This window comes from Artibeus jamaicensis, unplaced genomic scaffold, assembly GCF_021234435.1.
Source record: "Artibeus jamaicensis isolate MK-2021 breed Jamaican fruit bat unplaced genomic scaffold, CSHL_Jam_final contig_525, whole genome shotgun sequence".
NCBI lineage: Eukaryota > Metazoa > Chordata > Mammalia > Chiroptera > Phyllostomidae > Artibeus > Artibeus jamaicensis.
The window spans coordinates 12,949,037-12,972,081 of NW_026521874.1; the positions used below are offsets into that span (position 1 = coordinate 12,949,037).

General features: G+C 49.4%; 1 protein-coding gene across 4 annotated transcripts in view; it reads left to right on the forward strand.

The window, feature by feature from the left end:
- The window catches only part of GRK3 (G protein-coupled receptor kinase 3), a 110,171-nt gene that overhangs the window by 29,111 nt on the left and 58,015 nt on the right, over positions 1-23,045 (forward strand). For 2 of the 4 annotated variants that reach the window (XM_037156211.2, XM_053669596.1), the window contains one exon: positions 22,420-22,493. The exons of 1 other annotated variant lie outside the window; for it this stretch is intronic. In XM_037156211.2, the coding sequence (XP_037012106.2) occupies positions 22,420-22,493 (74 nt within the window). Of the gene's footprint in view, positions 1-13,661; positions 13,681-22,419; positions 22,494-23,045 lie in introns of those variants that run through there. One more of the 4 variants, XM_037156213.2, reaches the window with a different exon arrangement.

Here is a 23,045-nt window from a genome sequence, read left to right on the forward strand (position 1 = left end):
TCCGGCCGAGGGTGTAACCAGTGCTTTGTTCTCTCGCTCCTGAGTAATATTCCATTATGCGGACAGACCCCACTTTTCAATCCATTTACCAGTTGACGGACTCTCGAATGATCCCCACTTTGTGTCTGTGACGAGCGATGGTGCTGTGCACCTTCACGGACAAGCATGCACAAGTGTGTACACGCATGTTTTCAGTTCTTAAGTGTATCACTATGGGTGGGACCTGCGGGGTTGTACGGTAAGTTCATGGTTACCTTCTTCACAAATGACTAGTTGTTTTCCAGAGGGGCTGTGCTGTTTCGCTGTCTCACTGTCACTGTGTGAGAGCCCCGGGTTTGCCAGGTGACGGCGGCACCCGCTGCTCTCTGTCCTTTGGCTCGCAGCTCTCTGTGGGGACGGGGCCCTGCCCACCAGCTTGTGGCCTTGATTGGCGTGTCCCTAATGGTTATGATACTGGACGTGTCTGTGCTGAGTCCTGTTCTCACGTCTTAGGTGAGATGTCTGTTTAACTCTCTTGCCCATTGAAGAAATTGGTTGTCTTTATGTTATTCATCATATGTATGATTTACAAGTGTTTTCTCCCGGTTAGTGGGTTATTTATTTATTTTCTTCATGGGGACTTTTGAAGTGCAGAAAGTTTTCATTTTGATGAAGTGGAGTTTATATGTATATACTTTATGAATCATACTTTGGTGTCAGAAGAGCTGTTTGCCTACCTAAAATCCACACAGATTTTCTTATAGAGATTACATCATTTTTAGCTTTACATTTAGGTCTTTGGCTGATTTTTGAGTTAATTTTTGTGAACGGTGTGAAGTAATGGTCTAAATCGACCCCTTTTTGTGTGGGGACCTCCAGGTGTCTGCAAGCCGCATAAGGAAAAACGTCTCCTTCCACCCCTGGGTTGTCTCTGCCCCTTTGTGGAGAATTAATTCACCCGAAATGTGAGGACTTATTTCTGGGCTCTCGGTCATGTTCCCTTAATCTGCAGTCTTGGTTCCTGTGGCTTTGTAGTAAGTTTTGAAATTCGGAAGTAAAAATCCTCTCCCTTTGCTCTTTCTTAAAATCCAGATTGTCTTTTCGCCTGTTCTGGGTCCTTTGCATTTCTACATGAGTTTTAGCGTCAGTTTCTCAATTCCTGTAAAAACAGAATTGGGGGATTTTGATAGGAACCATGTTGCTTCTGTAGATCAATTCGGAGAGAATTGCCATTTTGACAGTGTTAAGTCTCTCAATCCACAAAAAGGAGATGTCTCTACATTTGTTTCAGTCGCCTTTCCTCTATCTCGGCCATGCTTTGTGGCCGTTAGCCTTCTTGTTAAACTCACTGCCGAGTGTTTTTGACGCTACTGTGGATGAGATTGTTTACTTAATGTCATTTTTGGTGGGTCACTGCCAGTACATGGAGACAGAATGGGCTTCTGTATATAGTGACCTTGTACCCTGCTGCCTTGCTGAAGTAGTTCACCAGTTCTAGTAAGTGTGTGTGTGTGTGTGTGTGTGTGTGTGTGTGCGTGCGCACCTGTGTGTGTGAATTCCGTACGGTTTTCCGTGTGTAAAGTCCTCTCTCCTAGTAGAAACAGTGCGGCTTCTTTCTTTCCAGTCTGGTGCCTTTCCTTTTCAATTTTTACTTTCACTTTGATGTCTTAAGTATTTTTTAACGTCGGTCTCAAACATATTTGCATCATTTCAGAGGACATTTATGTAGAAAGGATGCATAAATTATTTTTGGCATTTTGGGTTCAGACATAAGAAATATACTTGCCAGGGGCTTTGATGACAAAAAATGTGTTTCATTATAAAGGAATACATTGGAAAAACCGGAATTGCATCAGAAGCCCTTTTAAAAAACATTTCTGAGCTGTCCCTATAGAAAGAAAGAAATAAAGGTGGACACAAATGTTATAGGTATCTATTAGTAAACACTGGTAATTACATAAGACCAAAGAAATACAATAAAACACAAAAGACTCAGAATAAAACATGTTAAAGTTACTTTTTTGACAGTTCCAATCTATTTTATAATTTATCAAATTACTGTTTTTTAAAACCTGCAAATATTTATAACTGCAACTTCCAACTCCAAGGCCGGGATTAAATTGGAGTAAATTGAGCACTTTTGCATTTGGTTGCAGAGGGAGCAATCCCACCTGGAGCCAGCCTCAGCCCTTCATCCCAGTTCCCCACCTTGGCTGGGCCCTGTCAGTTGCTGTCCCCTGCAGGGCCTTCCCCCTGGCGAAGGCCCCCCCGATTCCCGGCCCCAGAGCCGGGTTCCCATCCTGTCTTCCCTGGAGAACTCTCTGTAGCTGAGTGCAACCCACCAGCAAGGAGAAGAGACACCTCGGGGGCCTCATTCCATTCTGTATCAATTGCCCGAGTCTTTGTGGGGTCTTAGTAAGGGAACAAGTTAGAGATCCATTTAAACTTTCCGACAGTGGAGGCGAACACTCCACTAAACACAGTTAATTGAATTTTCCACCCAGACAAGTTAAGGGCCCAGATTCTGTGCAGTTTCAACTTGAGACACCTGATGGAAAGGCTGCCCAGACAAGGGGGCACCAGAGAAGAGGGAAGGGCTGTTCGTGTTTGCAAACCTGCTGGCAGGCAGCCTTCTCAGTTGGTTTTCTTTTTCTTTTTAATTATTTAAAAATATTTTATTTATTTTTAGAGAGATGGGGAAGGGAGGGAGAAAGAGAGGGAGTGAAACATCAATGTGTGGTTGCCTCTAGCACACCCCATACTGGGGACATGGCCTGCAACCCAGGCATGTGCCCTGACTGGGAATCAAACCTTGATGCTTTGGTTCGTAAGTTTGCAGGCCTGCACTCAATCCGCTGAGCTGCGCCAACCAGGGCTTATTTATTTATTTTTTAAAGAGAGTGAGGAATAGAAGGAGAGAAACATCGGTGTGTGAGAAAAACATCAAGATTCATCGATTGGCTGACTCTCACACGCCTCCAACTGGGGGACCTGGCCTGCAGCCCCGGCATGAGCTCTGGCTGGGAATAGAACCAGTGACCTTTTGGTTTGCAGGCCGGCACTCAGCCCACTGAGCCACACCAGCCAGGGCTCAGTGGATTTTCTTATCTGTGTCCGCCTGGAGAAGCCTGGTACGGCTTCCTCCTGTTGGAGCCAGCCTGGTCTGGAGGACGCTCCCCCCTCCCCCGCGGTGCTGCCTCTGCTGCTCCAAACACCTGGGGCGCTGAGAGACGCAAGGCAGCTTTGTCTCAAAGAGGATGCGAGAGCCAAACCTGTTCTATGAGAAAATGTAGTTATCTTTTTAAAAAAATCTGTTTAGTAGAGCTGGTTTTCCTTTTTAGAGCCTCTTGTAAGTCCTAAGATCAGCCGAGAAAAATCCAGAAAAGCTTCACTTTACTGGAATAACAGTCTCTTCACCTCAGCTAATCCCGAGGGCTGTCGGGACGTGGGTGTGTGCCCACCACACCAGCCTCCCGATCCGCAGGCTGGCGGCTCTGCGGTCTTTCAAACTGTTGCTGTTTAGTTTCCCTGAGCCTTTCGGAGTCCCTGCTTGGTAGGAATTGCTCTTAGTTTAAGACAGTGATGGCTGCCTGTGTACTAAACGCCAAGCGTTCCCCTTGCCAGGTAGGGCAGGGGGCTGCGTTCACACAGCTGCAGGAGGAAGTAGTGTGGAAATTAAGTTAGCGTGCATACGGAGTTCCTTTAACACACATACACACACACATGCACACAAACTATACAATTTACATTTAAAGAAGAGGGGACCCAAAAATCCTGGTTTCTCTTCTGGGGGGCAGGGCCCTTGTAGTACAGGCTTCCCCCGCTAGCTGCTAGGTGCGGGTTCCAGCACCCATCTGTATCAGTGCACCAGCTGGCGTTGTTGGGAGAGGCTGCCTTCGTCTTCAGGGAGTGTTTTTGCAGACTCTTTCAGTTTGTTGGCCCGTTTCATCATTTCGTGGTGGGTGATTTACGAGGGCACCTGCCCACACTGCACTGTGCTCAGAAGTTTTTGACCAAGAATGGCATGACCCCCGTTGCCCCACCCTCTCGATTTACTCAGTCTCGCCCCGAGCAACTTTTTTGTTTTTCTGATAAAAAAGAGCCCTCAAAGGGGAAACGTTTAGCCGATGTGGAAGAGGCAGAAGCACTAAAAGGCATCAAGATCCGTGCATTCAAAAACTGCTTTGAGCAGTGGGAAAAGCGTCTCAATGGGCCCAGTGCACCAGAGGAAGAGCACGTTGAAGGTGACCGAAGCTTAAACACGTGAGAAAACATACACAGTTTTTTATAAATAAATTCTAGGTTCTGGGTGTCCCCTCGTATATTGTGACACTGAAATCCAGAATTGGGTGTGATGCAAAGGCTGCTCTGGAGCAGGTCCGCCTCTGTGCTTTGCTGGGCAAGACGGCCACAGCCCGGCGGGTTGGAGCACCTCCCTGGAGCTGTCCCACCGACCAGAGGTGCGCGTGCAGAGACGAGGACGCAGCAGGCCACAGACGCCTGGCGTGCCGGCAGCGAACGGGGTAAGGTGCGTTCACGCTGCCCAGGAGCTCCTCAGGTTCCTGCGTGGGCGGCCACCGGTGATGTCTCCGAGGCGCACGTTTAAATCCCAGGGCAAGTGTAGGGAAGCTCCGCTTCACCGAGAGGTCAGCCCTGCCCATCAGCCCGCACCGGCCATGGGCTCCCTTTGTAGCCCTCTCCCTCCAGGGCCCACCTATTTTAGGGGAAACAGTGATATGCTCTAGCAATACTAGCAAGCGTGGGGTCTTAATATTCCCTGACAGACGAAGATGGTCAAAGGCCTGGGTGGGAAACATCACCTTGACCGGAAGAAGTCCGTCTGCGCTTTCGAACTGACAGTGAGGGGAACGGCCAGGCCGTTTCAGGACCAGAGGCCCCAGGTGTGTTCAGAAAGGCCAGGCGGCCAGGCACGGTCATCACATCCCCTGGTCCTAGCTCTTTCAGAAATAGCTATCTTTTCTGAGAGTTGTAGGGCTTCTCCCTGGTTCGTTTATTGCTACCTCCACTCAAAGTCAAAGCCAGGCAGTGTGGGCCGAGGCTCTGAGGGGGTGGCTGGGCCGTGTCTGAAACCTGCTGCTGGAAACGCAGCCAAAGTCGGTCGGTGTCGCCGTGTACCACGTGAGCACCGGGGACTGGATGCCTCTGTGGCCAGTGCTGAGGCCTGTGCCCTCAGAGAGCTGACATTCTACCCGGCGGACAGGCCAACAACACACGTGTGCGGGCAGACGTGGGAGATCTTGCGGGTTCCTCTCCAGACTGCCGCAGTAAAGCGAACGTGGCCATGAAGTGAGTCACACAAGTGTGGGGTTGCCGAGAGCGTGGAGCAGCTATGTCTACACAACATGTAGTCTGTTGAGTGTGCAGTAGCTCTCCGTCTAAAAACAGGCACGTGCCTTCATTAAAAATACGCTAAAAAATGCTAACCATGGCCCGAGCCTTCAAGTCACACCCTTCTTGCTGGTGGAGCGTCTCACCTGGGTGTCCATGAAACGCAGCCCCTGGGAAGCCCGGGAAAGCGAGGTGCGGGTGCCTGCCCTGGACACGTGGCCGGGCCACACGGTGTGGGGAGCTGGAGAGCCAGGGAGAGAGGCGGGGGCGCCGGCGAGGGCTTCAGACTGTTTTCAGAGGGTACCACTTACAAAGGACCTTCGAACAAAGACCTGGGGGTGGAGAGGCAGCTGAGCCCCTGTGTTTTTATCCAGGGGACGTGGGCCTGGGCAGAGGGCTCAGCAGGGCAAAGACCCTTAGACTGGAGCCCTGTGGCAGGGAGGCGGGAGGCAGGGGGCGGGAGTGTGGCCGAGAGGCTGAGTAGGAGTGACAGGTTTGGGGGCCTAGAGGCTTTTAGGCCATCGAGAGGATGTGGCTTTCACTCAGAGTGAGGTGGGACGCAGGGAAGTTTGGGCCCAGGGGTGGTATATCCGACTGAGGCGTTCACAGAGCACTCCAGTTGCCCTGGAAACGTGGGCTGGGGTGGGCCAAGAAGCAGCAGCTTCCACCACATGCTGGTGAACGAGGCTGCAGGTTCTGGACCCGAGGGAGGGTAGCCGTGGAGGTGGTAAGAGGTCACTGAATTCCAGCCTTGAAGACAGGATTTGTAATGAATTGTACCGTGGCACAAAAGGGGGTGGGAGGGACGGGGGCTTGCAGGGCACACCATGTCCTCAGGTTCATTTGGGGCCAGATGGTGCGGGAAAGGCTCCGAGAAGAAGCTGAGGGTACAGGGCGGTGATTTTTGTCCATGCATCTTGGAATCCAGGACTTGATGTGCAGAGTGGGCCGCTTGCTGAAGAGAACTGTCCTGTCTGTTTTGCAGTCTGCCTGATGCTTTTGGGTCCGCCTGGGCCCAGCCCTGCTCGCTTTCTGCTTCCCAATGAACAGTGAAGAGTCGTAGGGTTCGGGTTAGAGGAGAGATCCCAGCGAAGGTGGAGCAGGAGGAGTTGTTCAGTCCCTCAAAGAGACTGTTTAACACAATGGAGCACAAAGTGGGGAACGGGGGCGGCCTCTTACAGAAGCCAATATTCTTAGTAAGATGCACTCACTCCCTAAAGAAGTCTTTTTCTCTTTAATTGAAATTTTCACTGTAACTTTAAAAATTCACTGTTGGTCTTCAAGGTTTGCTCTTTAGGAATTCATTTGCTTATCAAATAACTCATGACTATTTAACAAGATTGAAATTAGTTTTGTTTTGTGGCTTCTACTCTTAAACCAACACGTGGGTTCAGAATCAGCGATGGAAAAGAACTTGACCCAGAGTAGCTCCTGGGAACATCGACCCGGGCCCTTGGCTCCCATTGTTTCCTGTCAGCGTGCGGGTGTCCGAAGGTGCCTGACTCCCTCCTGCCGAGACACCACACGTGTAAGAATCCAGCTGGTACTTTTGGGGTTTGTTTGTTGATTAATATGCTATACGCCGTGTTCTTGTTTTTGAAGAGCAGTTTTATGGAGGTGTAAACGTGTACAACAGTAGGCATCCATTTTGGTTCAGAGGTCGAGGTTTGACAAAAGCGCCCACTGCGTTGCATGCACGGCGTACCCAGACCGTGTCCATCGCCGGGAAGGGGCGCCCTCGGCCCTTTGTGTTGGGCTCACTCAGCCCCAGGCACCCGCCGGTCTGCTGTGAGTCACGGCAGGTTGGGCCTGGCTTTTCTAGAACCTCGTATGAATAGGATCAGACAGTGTGTGCTCGTCTGTGTCTGGCTGACTGGCCTCAGCACAATGCCCGTCCCGGGGCTCGTTGTGCGGGATTCCGTGTCCTTTGTTGCTGAGTAGTATTCCATGTGTTGACTCAACATGGCTCACTCGTTCATGGGCATTGGGGTTGTTCGGATCTGGGGCATTATCCACAGAGCTGCCGCGGGCGCTTTCACACAGGCCTTGCGAGCCTGCCCCGCCGCTGCTCCAGATGTGCACCAGACCGAGGAGTTGCCGGGTCTCCTGTGCCGGGTGCACACGCGTCACGACTGTTGTGTCATCTTGACGGATCGACCCCTTTACCGCCTCGAGAAGTCCTGTATCCTGGTGACGTTTCTCTAACCTCAGCTTCGTCTAATGCTGATAGATTCACTCCAGCTTTTTCTGTATCAGCGTTTACCGGCACATCTGTTTTCTAACTCCTCATTGGACTGTTCAGACCCTTTACGACTGAACAATTACCAGTACAAATGGATCTGTGTCTCGCAGCCTCCTATTTGTTTCCTTGTGGCTTTTCCTTTTCCTGTGTCCTTTGGGATTGTGTGTCTTCTAGGATGTTACATTGTTATCACTACTGGGTTATTAGCTGCCGCTCTTCAGTTCGTTTAGTGTGTGTGTGTGTGTGTGTGTGTGTGTGTGTGTGTGTGTGTTTCCAGGCACCTCAGCTCCCCTGAGCTGCTGGTGCCCGTGCCTCAGCAAGGCCACCACGGTCTGCTCGGCCCTCCCAGCACCAGCTTTCGGCAGGTGCCTCTAGGCCAAGGGCTGGTCCATCCCCGGGCCCTCTGGTCTGTTGTTCTTCTCCCATGGACCCTCCCTTTTCTGTGCCTGAAAACTGTTTATTTATATAGTTTGTAGAGTGTTCTGGTTGACATGGTGAGAAGTTAAGTCCAGTCCTTGTTGATGTATCATACCCTGAAGTGTAGCTTTATTTTTGAAAGAAAATACTAGGCTCTTGGCAGGAAAACGGGTTAGCTATGTGAAACTGGGACCACCCGTGAAACCCTAGACGTACGTGCTACACCTCCATAAAGGGATGCAAGGATGGCGATCCTTTCCAGCCTACCTGCAGCGGCATCCAAGGCGGGGGCGCTCTGAGCTGTCTGTGCGGGGCCGTCTGAAGGATGGGGACGGCAGCCGCCAAGGCCGTATGTGGTCAGTGCTCTATGTATGCACATTACTGAGTCTCCAAAATAGCCCTGCACAGAGGTCACCGGTTGTCCCACTGTACGGGTCAGAGGGCCGCCACTCGGAGGTGAAGTGACCTGTCCGGCGTCTTGCCAACAGTGGTGGCCTGCGCAAGACTTGACCATGCAGAGCAGGGACCCGTCATGCTCCAGGGCTTGGCCCCCTGTCACCACGAAGCTGACTCACTTCACTAATGAGGAGGCTTTTCCTGCCTCTCAGGATGAGTGTCTTCTGGGGCAGCCTTAGAGTTCGGGTGAACTGAACTTGAGTGCAGGAACTTTCAAGCGTGAAGTGGTTGGTTTTCTCTTAAAACAGTTACTGTTGCCGGGACAAAGGGTGGTTAATTTCCCAGAAGAAGAGTTTCTGTAGAAACCCTCACCTTTTCTGTACCTTTCCCATTCCCTTTCCTTCCTCCTTTCTACCTTTCTTGTTTCATTCTTCCATTTCTTTATCTCTTTTTTCCTTTCTTTGCCTGTCAGAATAGTAGAAGAACAATAGCAAAAAAGAATGAAATCAAAATTGAGCACATGTATGCACCCCCATGTTCACTGCAGCATTACTTATAATGTCCAAGATACGAAAGCAACCCAGCTGTCCATCGATAGATGAATGGGTAAAGAAGATTCCGTGCATATACGTGGTGGAATACTATGCAGCCGTAAAAAGGGATATTATGCCACTTGTGATAACACAAAGGACCTAGAGGACATTACGTTGAGGGAAACACGTTGAATAGAAAAAGATGAGCACCAAATGATTTCACTTACATGTGGAATCTAAAAAACCAAAACAAACAAACAAACAAACAAAACGGAAACAGACTTCAATACAGAGAAGGAATTGGTGGTTGCCAGAGGGGAGGAGTGTGGGCGGCTGGGCAGAAAGGGGAAGGAGAACTCATGGAATGTCGTGTGTCAGCTGTAATCGAAAAAAAAAAAAGTTTTTTAATGAAAAGCAAAAAAGAATCTCAGTCACAGTTGAATTCAGTTGAATTCATGAAACCATGGGATGTTGGGCTGAAATGATACACCAGATTTTCTCTCTCGCAGACCCTTAGTTTTATTGATCAGCAAACTCAGGAGCATTAACGCAAAGCGAGTTGACTGAAACCACGCAGCTCGTTGGTGGACAACAGGACCAGAGTTTAGGGGGCACTCACCGTGGCTGGGGCGTGGGGGTCACCTGACTTCCAGATGTTGTGGTTGTCCCTGGATGACGATGAGCGCGTGATGACAAGAAAACTGCCGTATTTAGCCATGTATAACGCACGCTTTTCTTGCCCAGATTTTTGAGGGAAAGACAAGGGTTCACATTATACACAGTTATAATGCTTGCATACCATGGGTATAATAATGAGTATAATAATCCCGTGCATAATGCTCCCAAAATGTGGGTGTGCATTGTACAAGGGGGCGCATTACACAGCCGAATACGGTAGCTGGGCGATGGCTTCAATTAGCTGTGTCGGGAATGCTTCTTTGAGGAAGTGGTTGCAGAAAGTGATTGATTTTGAGAAAGGAGGAGAGTGGCCCCCATGAAGATCGGGACGAAGAACATTCTCAGCAGAGAGGGAACAGCATTCTCCGTGGAAGGAACAGCGTCGTGAGTAGCCTGGGGACAGGAAAAGCGCAGCCTGTTTTCAAAACCAGCCGGCAGGCCAAGGTAGACGGCACCGAGCGGTGGGAAATGGGGAGACGGTGAAGCCGGAGAGGTGGGCAGGACTCGGGGTTCTGTCGCAAGTGTGACGGGAAGCTCAGGCGGGTGTTTCCTCGTCTGACTTACGTTTCCAGAGCATCCTCGCCTCTTCGTGGTGACTGGTTCGTCAGGTCAAAAGCGGGAGTGTGGGAGGGAATGGATTAGGAGGCTTTTCTTGCCACCCCAGTGGCTTCATTGGAAGCGGGCTGTGGAAATCCAAGAAGGGGGTGGGTTGGGGCTTTGTCCTGTGTGAAGGAGCTAATAGGTTGGCTAATGAGTGTGGGAGTCAGAGAAAAGAAGACTCAAGAACTTGGGCACCATTTGGGGGGGTGATAGTATCCTTAGTTTCTGCGATGCCTATGGATTCCTGTCTGACCTCGTCACACACGCCCTGTCATTGTCCATCTCCGCTGCTACCACCTTCGTGTGCACCTGTGGTTGCACCCAGCCCAGCCTCTGGGTCACGTCACGTGGACCCCAGCCCGACGCACGTTCTCCAGGACCGGCTGTCCTGGTTTTGTTTTCATTCTCCAGCCCTGTTTCTAACTGTGATCCGGTCACCCGAAAGACACAACGTCATCACGCCATGTGCGTGTCCTGCGCCCCCACTGCAGGGTGAAGTTCCATTCGTCACTGTCACTCAAGTCCCCCGAGCTGGCGTCCGCCTTTTTTCCTTGTCTTCGTCTTTTCCTTCTGGCACCCGCCTTCGATGACCAGCGTTCCATCCGCGTTGCCTCTCCCCCGGCCGCTCGCCGCCTTCAGACCTGTGCTCTTCCCGCGTTGGCCTGACTCTTGCAGCCTGGCGTCTCCTGTCCCTCCCATGCGTGGGAGGTGTTCGTCTGGCACCTGCCGTGGGAAACGTCCTGTGACCAGGTGCCCGTTACCGCTGCTTCTCCAGCCGGAGCGCAGACGCCCTGGACCAGAGATGACCCGCGACGAGGCTGTTTCCTGTCAGTGACTCTGCAGCGTCTGGGTTGGTGTCTCACACGTCGGAGGACTTGACTCTTTTTCTTCTGTTGACTCTGTTTTCATGTGAAATCCGTTCAGCTGTCATTGCTGTAAAAACTCTCATTTGTCGCTTTTTGTGTTAAGAGTATATTTGCTTACCAAGTGGTTATTTTCTCAGTGTGATGGTAGCATTCCAGGGCGGCCTGCTGACCCACGCCCCCTGTCCCCTCCCTCCCCTCCACCACGGCCCCTGTGGGCATCTGTGCCCTGCCGGGGTGGGTGCAGTGTGACCGTCACGGAAGCAGAGGGGCTGGCGGGGCGGCAGTTCCGGGTAGACAGACCCTGGGACGGCCGCTGTGGACCAGCCACCCACGCGTGCGCGGAGGCGGGGGCAGCATTCCTGATCCGTGGCGACGTCCCACTTCTGGGAGGCCGCCCGAGGCCCAGGGTGTCACTGCCTGTGAAGAAAGCCTGGGTCACAGCTGGTTGCAAGTTAAAGTAGATTTGGGCATCATGATCATAGAAGTGGTTTCATTTCTCTAGTAAGCAGTCCTTTCATATTCATTCAACTTCAAGTTACAGTATGAAAAGCAGCCCCAACCACGAGTCACTTGGGCCCCGTAGCAGCGGATGTGGCCTCCTCGTCCCGCAGGTGGGCAGTTGCAGCTGCACCCCCAACATCTGCCGTCAGGTTCTTTTCGTTTGAGTTTCTCGCTGTGATAACATCTTCACTTTGCGGTGAGCTGCAGGAGTTTTTAAAACGTGCAGTCCCCGACTGTGTAGTCAGGGGCACTGGCCTCTTTTTCCTTAAGTTGTCAAAAAAATGACAACAGCCAGCACAACAGTAGCCATCCGATGCAGATGAATCAGAATTATACTAGTTTCTGTCTTTTTGGTCAGATCAGCAAAAATATAGTACATATTTTTGGCATGCCACAGCATTTCAGTAATTATTTTGTGTGTGCCACAAGATGGGAAAGGTCGGGAGCCGCCGATCCAATAGGAGCCCTCGGGGGCAGTGGCAGGTGGGCACTGTTGGTGCGCAGGGGTCAACGCCAAAGTCTCCTGTTTGAGGTCGGCTTAAGGAATGGGAAGAGGAAGGGCCTCGGGGACAAGTGTGGTGGCAGGTGGGTGTCCTGTTGTTGCACGGGGCCATGGGGAGGGGGAGGAGGATGAAGGCAGTTTTGCTCAGTGTTGGACATACGTGCTGAGGAGAAAGAGCCCCAGCTCTGAACGCCTCAGACCTGCGTTTGCACGCTGAGTTTTAATTTTGTATGAAACAATTGCCCGCTTGTATTAGAAGCTATTCCCCAGCAGGCTTTTTGGCATTTTGAAGCATTCAACACACACAAAGCATTGTGTGACCGGGAGATACCTGGAGGTACTGGTGTTCTGTGAGACGGAGCCCTCGCCTGCTGGAGGGCGCCCCGCTCTCCCGGCCCCCTCGAGAGTGTTGCTGTGTTGTGAAGCACCCCTGCCACCTTTTCCTGCGGGCACTTGCCCGTCCAGATGTGAAGTCTCGTCCTTTCCTTCTCTCAATGGAAACGTCCCGCCTCTGAGCATGCGTTCACCTCCCTGTGCCCGTCAGCCTCCGCTTCACTTCTTCCCGCAACCACCTGTGACCCTGTCTCAGGCCGTCCTGATTGTCCCCTTAGGAGACTTAACCAATGTTCATTGAGCCGATCAAGTCCTGGCCATCGTGCTAAGGGTTAGAGGGGCCGTTCCCTTCGCGGAGCCCGTGAATAAACACCTGGCCCTTAGCGATGTAGACAGAGGTGCATCCTTTCCTAACACAGTCCTGGCTGTCCGTTCCAAAGCCCAGCGTCTTGTTTGTTGGGGAAGTGCTAGAGGTACTTCCCTCAATGCCAGGAACAGGACCACCCAGACGGGGCCAAGTACCTGGGCAGAGGGTGGGCGACGCGGAGCAGCGAACCCCAGTACAGAAAGGCCCTCAACGCCTGTGAACCAGGGAGCCGTGACCCAGAGTCAGAATGCACACAGGTCATGAAAACAAAGAGCAGATGGAACCAGAACATGGGAAAAGCCTTTCAACTTCACTGAAGAATAAGAGAAATGCAAATTGCAGTTACTCTGAAAACACTGCATTTTTTATCTTTCAGATTGGCAACCCCCCAAAAAGTTTAGCAGCCCACTTGTGGTGTGGCCGCGCGTTGAACAGGCCCTCCAGTCCATTTGCTGGCGGGGGCAGAAGGAGGTGCCCATCCATCCGGTGGGGCTGACTGGATCGGGTCCGGTAAAGTCACAGAACGCCTCTGTGACCTTTGGCTGCGAAGTTCCACTCTGAGGAGTCGGACGTGTGTGGACGCGGAGACGCGGTGCATGGAGAGGGCATCGTGGCAGTTTTGTAAAAGCGGAACATCTGCAGATTGCAAATGTTCGCCATTAGGGAACAGGTTACGTGCGTGGAGCGTGCTCTTCCCTCCACGAGGGAACGCCTGCCGCTGGAGAAGCCCACGGCCCAGGGAGGTCTCCTAGGTGTGGGGTCACGGAGGAAAGGCCGAGGCAGGCGGTGTGGGAGGGTGGGGCGGAGAAGAGCTGGCGTGTGCGCCTGCCTTCGTGTTGTCTCAGAAGGAAAAGCAAACACCTGTCACAGAGAGACCCGGAATGTCCGCGGCTCCACACAGAAGCGTGTCTTTCTCGGTAACAGGGCAGGGCGGGTGGCGCAGGTGTCGGGCCTCCCTTCCCTCCGTGTGCTAAGCTTTCCCCGTGTGGCGCCGGTGCCCCTCGGGACTCACGGTCCCCCGCCTCCAGCTGGGTGAAAGAGGGTGAAGAAGTCACACTGACTTCTCAACAACCCTGGCCCAGAAATGACACCACCACCTCCCGGAAAAGACCCGGCGGGGGCCAACAACTGGGTCCCTCGGGGCTGATGGTGGTGGTAACCGCTGGGGAGGTGAGGGGCCGGGGTGGGGAGGAAACTCTTCCCTTTTGATTATTTTTGTATATGCTTTAAAGTGTGAACGGTTTTGTCCATTCGGACAGTGGAACGCGGCTGTGCAGGGTGGTGGGGTGAGGCCCCGGAGGTGGTGAGAACCCCGGGCTGTGGGCGTCTGGGAGGGAGCTCCAGCTGGCCGCGCTGGGGGTCATTCAGAGTTGACCGCGTTCTGCTTGGCTGGAGTCCTGAAGGCGGAGTGGGTGTTAACCAGGTGAAGTGGAAGCGGGTGAGTGGTTGTGGGACAGTGGGTGGAGGTGAGAAGGGAGTGGGCGCCGAGAGGAGGAGTGTGTTTCAGTTAGACAGGGGAGCCCCCCCCCCACACACTCTGAATGTAGGGAGGGCTCCTGGCATGTTGAGTGCTTACAGCCGGCTGTGCTTTGGTGCCGGGAGGTCATATGGGCAGAGTGTGGTGTGCTCAGCCCTTCAGGTGAAGGAGGCTGGGTTGTACCAACCTTCTGTGTGACTTGGGGGGAAAAGGTCCAGAGCCTGGAACAGCACGATCTGATCTGGGGCGGCCGCGCACAGGACTGGCAGGAAAGGAGACTGGACGAGTGGCCAGAGCCCAGTGAGCTTGCCGTGCGGTGATCGAAGGAGCGTGGTGCACCTCTCTCTGGTCCCCACTTGTTGGGCGAGTTTGGCACTTAACTAGTGCAGTGCAGTCAGGCCTTGTCTTTGATGTCTGCCCGTCAGTGCCTTGAATCAGGTTACAATGGCTTTCAGAACTTCCCTTTACACTTAGAGTATCATGCCTTGAATACTTGTTGATTGATTCGCTTTTGCGTTAAATGAACAAAATTTTATTGAAATATGCACAGAGAAAAGGGCATGAATCCTGAGTACATGGCCTCGTGAATGATCGATCACAGGTGTTAACTATGAACATGCGGGTTTTGACTGACCCATATTGTGTCTCTTCCTTGTTGAAACTGCGGTTACATTTCAGTCCCTACCTGTCACTGTCCTGGCCGTGTGTGTCCTGTGGGGTACACTCACCCTCATGCCCCTAATGCAGTGCCAATCTTTGTTCTGCGGGAAGCCTTTGGGAATACAAATCAGGTGGCTGATTGGAGTAATATTTCTACTTCGCTTGAAACTATGTCACATCTCACTTTATTTTCGTTGTCAGTTTGTGCACAGAACTCTGATCAGTGAACATTTTGACCACAGGCTGGTGCAGGGTTGGACGTTTTTTCTCTTCTGTCATTTCGTGATACAGTATTTCTAAAAGGCTGAAAGTAATCCAGCTATTAGAAGAGTTAAGGTAGAATTTTCTCGCCATTGAATTTTTACATTTTCCTCCCAGTCCCAGTTTTCTTTTTGTTCTCCTTTGAGTTAAGAGTCAGTTGCTTAGAACGTTCCATGGATTTTTCCTTAGCCACATTCATTGCCATGTGTCCATTTGTCTGAGGGAGCCTCAGTATTCGGGACCCCCCATCTCTCCAGTGTCTAAATGAACGACCCCATTAGTTAATATGAGAGTATTTTAGTGAGCACGTGTGTGCTGAATTTAAATTGGGGGTGGGGAGCGGAATGGATAATTTGGATTTTAGGAGATCTAACTATTTACAATATTCCTGAATTGCATTTCATTTATTATTTTCTCTTTCTGTAAAGTTTTAAGTCAAGAAGTGAAAGTCTAGCTTGTTAAGTAGAGTGAAATGAAAATAAATGCAGTGGTACCTTGGTACCTTCCGCTAATTCGTTCCAATGAGTGGCGAGCAAGTGTCGGTTGATGAAGCCTTTTCTCCTGGGGGCTGCGTCTACTCACAGAAGTCCTAGGAAGCACGACCAGTTAGGAGCAAGCGCCGAGTATTAGTGCTGAAACATTTTTTCTCTTCAAAATGCTGTTGAGTATCAGGTTTGACAAGTTCTGAAGCCTACAAGTGTGGAGGTACCGCTGTATGTTTAAGGTTTATATGAAATAGATTTGTGCACTTAGCTAAATATTCATTTTGATTTACATTCATTCATTCCTATTGGAACTTGGAAGAAATGAAAAGGGACCACTGGAGGATTGAGGTGACTAGTATTCAGCCAGGTAGGATACGATGCCCTAGGAGATTTCAGTTTTAATACCAGTACACTTTTTTTTTTTTTGACTTAGCTTTTCTATTTATCCTTTAAGATTTCCTTTATTTAACTTGTAAAGACTACCGTGTGTTCTAGATGCGTCAGAATAGTTGTTTTGACCTCTGCCTTACTGGGAACTGTTATTTCCCAGTGTCATTTCATTCCGCGCCTCGGGGTGTGAGTGATTTCATCTCCGGTAGAAACTAGCGCTTCCTGGGGGACACCCTGCAGATGCGGGGAACCGTGTAAGCGATCAGGCGCTGGCTGCCAGAAATGTTAGATCCCCGTGAGTGGCTGCTGTTCAGGGACATCTTTGGAGCCTTGTACTTGGCTCAACTGGACGTACGCAATCTTATTTTTCTTCTTTCAAGGTTTAATGTACATACATTAAAATAGACCATTTAGGGTGTACAGTTCTATGAGTTTTGACAAGTGCATCAAGGTGCATAACCACCCCCGAAGTCCAGGTGTAGGGCAGTTGATCCCCTAACCTTTCCCAGCGACCCCCGTGTACTCAGACCACACCCCACACGCCAGCCCTGGCGACCTTGACCCGTGTTCTGTTTCCACGGTTTCCTTTACAGGTGGAGTCATTCGGTCAGTCACCTTTTCAGTCTGGTTTCTTTCACTTAGCGTGAGGCATTCGAGAGCCACGCGTGGGGCTGGTGTCACTAATTCACTCCTCCGCATTGTTGCGAAGTGTTCCGTACATCGTGGTGTGCAAACTGAAGAACATCCGAGTTGTGTCTAGTGCTTGGGTATTTTCTGTAAAGCTGCTACAGATATCTGTGTCCGACTTCTGTGTGAGCGGGCAGAGTCCGTCGCCCCAGCCAGCAGTCAGCCCCTCGTGGCCTGCCAGGTCAGCGGCGTGGGGGGTCCACAGCCCAGCACGTGCCTCTCAGCAAGTGGGCCTCCGGCCGCCGCCTCCGCTGGCGTCAGACTTCTTCCCTCCCTTGTTCAGGAGGTTGCGCGGTGGCCTCAGAGTGATTGACTGTCAGTTGCATGGCGCCCCGCGCTGTGGAGCCCATTTCGTGAACTTGTTGGCCGGCCATTCATGTCTCTTCACTTGTGAAGTGGACACATTTTTTACCCGTTGTTTTACACATCGTTTGTAGGAGGCCTTTAAATATATATAGAAATTGGATACGAAGCTTTATCTTTCCAGTTTAAGTTTTATGGTGGATCCACCCAGTCTGTGGTGGATCTGTTTTCTTAATAATGCCTTTGCATGAGCAGAAGTTTTAAATTTTGATGAAATCTGATTTATCCTTTCTTTCTGTACCCTGCCTAAGAAATCTCCTGAGTGTTTTCCGTGAAGATAACCTATACATGTTCTAGATGCAGTATAGTTTTACCTTTGCATTTCGTTCTGGGACCAACGTTAATTCTTTTTAAGGTGTGAGGTAAGGGTTGTCTTCCTTTTTTAATTGGAAAATTTGGATATAGGTTTTTCTAGTACCGCTTGTTGAACAGAGTTCTTTTCCCAATAAATTGCTTTGGAGACTTTTTTGAAAATAAGTTGACCATGTAAGTGCGGGCATATTTCTGGGGTTCTTTTCCGTCCCTCTGACCAGACTCACGCCAGTGCCGTGCCGTTTGATTGCTGTGGCTGTGTAATGAATGAGTGTTGAAGTGGGGCGGCGTACGTTCTTGAACTTCTTTTTTCTATAGGTGCTTTGGGTATTCTACTTTCTTTTGTATTTCCTCTTACATTTTAATGACAGCAGTTCGGTTTCTTTACGAAGTCTGCAGGGATTGCATGGGAATTACATTGATTTAAGCTCAGAGAGTATGACCATCTGAGCCTTCCAGAGCCTTCTGCAGCCTTCCAGTCCCATAAACTGAGTACCCTTTTCCACTCCTTTACATCGTCTTCAACTTCTCTCAGTAATGTGTTGTAGTTTCCAGCATAAAGGTCTTTCATGTCTCTTATTTATTTGTTTGTTCCTAAATATTGATTGTTTTTGATGTTGTTGCAGACGGACTTGCTTTACAATTGTGTGTTGTGAGGTTATCAGAACGTCATTGATTCTCGTCTAACGGCCTGTGTCTTGTGGCCTTGCTAAATTCAGCTACATTCACTTATGTATCCCAGTAGTTCCTAGATTCGGTTTGTTAGAGAGATAACCAGTTTGTCTATGAATAGAATCCGTTTTAATTCTTTCTTTCCATTTTGAATAGCTTTTACTTCCTTTTCTTACCTTATTGCACTTGCTGAGACTGCTTATACATTATTGAATAGAATGAGTGAGATTAGACATTTTAGCCTATTTTAAATAAAAACATTTTGTACTTTGCTTATCTCACAGCTCAGAGGAATCTTTACTGAATTCTGTATGAACCTCTTCCTCTTTTTATCATCGATCTCAGCACCTTTTGAAATCCCTTTATGTTGTTTACCACAAATGACACACTTATTTTATTTGCTTGCTTCTTTGTTGCCTCACGCACCACCCCTAAGGCCCCCTACAGAGCAAACCCGTAGCATCATATCCCCTGTGCGGAGCTCAGAGGCCCGTGGAGGACACTCGGTCGACGCTTCGCTGGACCACGCGTTGGTGGAGCATCTGTCAGCTGTGCACTCTCTCCTCCCTCCCAGTGTTGGCGTCTCTTTGGCAAAACCTAGCACAAGTATTATTTCTTGCAGAACTTTTTTTCCATATTTCTTTTTTCCCTTTAAAAAATTTTAGGAGTTAAAATTTCAAAATTTCTCCTTAGACCCCACTGATATTGAACACTCTTCAGAAGTTCTCGTTAATATTTCATAAAAAGCAATGCAACTCTTTCTACTAATTTTTGCAAACTGTTGTGGTGGGAAGTTGGGATAGTTTGCCTTTCCTGGATTGTACATACACTCAAATGTTAGTCAGTATTCATTTTGCAGTGGAAACGAGGGTAGACACAGCCATAATTACCTGGTACGCAGGCGGTAGGTCATTACTTTATAATCTTCAAAGTCTGGGGAAATCTGATGAAAGGAACCTGTTAGGCAAATTATTTCCCAATTTTTGTCCTTTTGATTTTGTTCTAATCTGAGAAGAACGCTATTTGTTTTTAAAATGTAATTTAAGTCCAATGAAAATAAATTGCGTTCAGCCTGGAACATGATGATCTAGAGTTAATCCACAAGGCAAACCATCTCCCGGCTGCTCCCTTTTAACAGCTGCCGTGGTGCAAAGCAGAGCTTCAGTTCGTGTGGAGATGCGAGGAAAGCAGTGGTTTCCCCCGTCGTGGGGTGTTACGGCGGTTCCTCGGCTCATTGGACGCATCGACGGGAACAGTTGTCTTAAAGAAAGTAGCTAGAAGCACTTTAAGTTGGCTCTTCACTCGTTCGAGTCCCCCTCTCCCTCCGTATCTTCCTCGTCTTGCCTCCCTCTTTTCTGTCCCTCCTCCCTCCCATTTGCCTTCCTTTTTACTTTCCCCTTTGTCTCCCCCCTTCCTCCTTCCTTCCTTTGTTCTTTCTTCTGACCTCCTTTTCTGTCCCAGTCAGTGTTCTCGTTCCTGCACGTGTACAGAGAAGGAGACGCGGGGACCTGTCCAAGGGCAGCGTCTGGTGCATTGGGGACGGGGGTGGTGAAGAAGTCACCATACGCGTACGGTAATCTTGGTCGTCCCGAGTATAAACAAAGTGTGTTTGTGTGCACACGCCTGTGTTTGTGTCTGTGAGAGGGAACAAGAGAGAGAGAGAGAGAGAGAGAGGGAGGGAGAGAGAATGAAGATGGGTGAGAGCCGTCAAAGGCCTTAGGGCGTTTGAGCTGGGTCCTGACGTCCTCAGGGCCCAGGGAAGGCGTGTCCAAGGAAGTGGGGACAGCGGGTTAGAGACCGGAGAGCAGACTCAGGGCGGCGTGGGAGAAACTGGGATATAGACACGCGGTCTGGGTGGAGTGAGCGTGGGAGAGAGTGCCGTGAGGTGAGGCTGCAGAAGAAAGTGGGGGCCCGATTCCGGAGGCCACGGCGACCAGTTTCAGTTTGGTTCCAGGTGCAGTCGAAAACCAGTGGCCTGTGTGTGGTAGGTCCATTCATGTTGCCATCTAGACGTTTTATTTTTAGATTTGAATTTATTGATCATTTTAGAGAGAAAGAGGAAGCAGGGAAAGAGAAGAAAAGGAAAGGGAAGGAAGGAAGAAAGGAAGAAAGGTCAATTTGTTGTTGCACCTATTCATGCGTTCATCGGTTGATTCTTGTATGTGCTCTGACTGGGGATCCAGCCTGGAACTCTGGCGCATTGGGACGACACTTTAACCGACTGAGCCGCCCAGCCAGGGTGTCAGTTAGACATTAAAAAAAAACACCTTTAGTATGATCAAGGTATGGGTTCAAATTCTCATCTTACTTTCCTCTTCCAAAAATAAAAAGGAGATACATGAAGCAAAAATTGGCAGAATCGTAAAACGAAGAACAAACCTACAAGTACAAATGTAGATTTCATCAGTCCTCTCTGAACAATGGATAGGAGAATAGACAGACATTCATTAAGGATTTAGTGGATGGACTTGAATAACTATCAGCCAAGTTTGCTTAATAGGCTTTTATTTTGTTTAATGAAACACTCTTCTGTCTACACTTTTTTCTTTTCCCAAGCACTCATGAAACATTCACCTAGATGTACCAAATTTGGGACCATTATCAAGTTTCAGTGAAGTGAAAAGCATTGAAATCATAGTGAATGTGTTCTCTGACCACAAGAGAATTAAATAGAAATCAGTATCAGAAAATACCTGGGGGTGGGGGGATGACAAATAAAATATTGGGGAATTAAACTGAACATTTTTAAAAGATTTTTAAATGTATTTATCTTTAGAGGGGAAGGGAAGGAAAAAGGGAGAGAAACATCAATGTATGGTTGCCTCTCATGCATCCCCTGCTGAGAACTGGCCTGCAATCCAGGCATGTGCCCTGACTGGGAATTGAACTGCGATCCTTTGGTTCACAGGTCCCTGCTCAATCCACTGAGCTACACCAGCCAGGGCTAAATTAAACATTTTTGAATGACTCGTGGGCTGAAGAAGAAATGACAAGGGAAATTTAAAATCACTTTGAAATGAATGAAAACAAAAAGACAGCCATCACTTTTATTTCATGTAAAAATGCTCATAGTCTTACAGGTAGAGTCAACTCTCCCTACTTGTCTGCGGCTTGAATCCCTACTTCCTCTGGGCACCAGCCTCTGCTCAGGTCCTTGGTCAGTGTGGCCTCGTTCCTGCCGCCCCAGCGCTTCGCCCCGGGCATCTGACCTTGCCTACTTACCCGAGTGGTCCCAGCGCTTTTCTTTAGTTCCAGCGAGTGACCATTTACCACTTTCAAAGGTCAGGTTCCTGGAACTAAGGAGAGGAGATTATGGGGCAGTCACAGGCAATTTCAGGTCACGTGGTTCCGAGGCCGGCTTGGAGGAAAAGGCTGCGGAAGCTGCTTCCCTGGTCTCGGTTCTGTGGTACTGGGGGGTTCTGGCCCACGTTCTGCCTGCAGTGGAGACTTTTTGTGAGTCCTCCTTCAGTTCCCTCCCGTGACTTCAGTGTCTTGTAGCGATGCTTTAATTGCGTCCACTTTTCAGTTGTGTTTGACTGAAATCAGCCTGTCCTGCTCACCGTCTCACGAATTCATGCAGGCCTGTGTTGGACACTTAAGCTAGGTACTAGGTATGCAAATGGGGTGGGGGGCTTATGAATCAGATGATTCAGCAGCGTGCACTAAGTGCTCTGACGGAAGCATGTTGGAAGGGTCGTGCAGATAAAATCCCGCTTAACAGACGTGTGCCGGCCCCCTGCTGTGTCCCCGACACTGCAGGGGGGGCGTGTTCCAGGTGCACGCTGCCAGTCATGGGACAGCGAGGCGTGGGGTGGGGAAGGAGCCGAGGGTGAGTTGGGAGTGGGTGGTCTGCTCTGGCACGAGGTATTTAGTGGGGACTCGGAGGTAGTCAGTGGTGAGAGAAAAAACTAGAAAGTCCGTGGAGGGCCTTTTGTCTCTTATGGGAGTTTTGTCCCGTTTCTGTGGACTTGGTATTTACTAGCTCCGTGGTGACACTTCCATTCTACCCGCGTGTCCTGTCTCTCTGCTTATCCTTCTGCTCACCGTGGTGACCGGCGGCAGCTCTAAGTGCTGGTGGCTGCTAGCTCTGCTTGTCATTCATTTGCCAGAAGTGGGAGGGGGGTAGCCCATAGAGACGGACCCCAAAGCAAAGAGCCAGGTTTGCGGGACTCATACTGACCTGGAGGACTTCCCTTGAGGGTGTAATTAGCCTCTTGAAATCTTTATTTTTATATTTTTAAGTTAAGGGAGGAAGAGGTTGAAGTATAAGTACATTACTTTGAAAATACCCTGTGGGGTACAATTCCAATTTATTGCCCACCCTGAACTGTTTTATTCTTTTCCTTTAGGTTTCTTGCTATTTAAAGATTTTTGTTTGAATGAAATTAATGAAGCTGTACCTCAGGTGAAGTTTTATGAAGAGGTAAGAAGTAACTGTTTTACTGGTGCTTTTATTTTAAAAGCATATTTCAAATGTACTTTGAAAGACTAGTAAATATCTTATAGAGACTTAGAAATTCATTGAAAGTAATTAGTAGTAGTATTATTAGTAGCCATAATAATATGTGCAAGACAGTAACTGCAGGAAAATGTGGGTGTACAGGAAGGAAAGAGAATTTCAGCAAGACTTGATTTTATTATAAAACAAGCTGGACATTTGGAACATTATGTTGAATGTTTGAAATTAGAATTAATGGCTAGAACCCACAGCAGACTGGTTATAATACATAATAGAATTAATAAATAGTAGATGATGTCAAACTGAAACACAGAGAAAAAAAGAAAATAAGAAATAGGAGAGGACATTAAAGACGTGGGATGTGGTTGAAAGGTCTAACGTAGGTAGAACTGGGCAGAAGCAATATTCGAAGAGGTAATACCAAGAATTTTACAAAATGATGAAGGCAGCTGACAGATTCAAAAAACTTAGAAAACCATAAGCAAAATGACTATGAGGGAAACATATCTTTGCCCA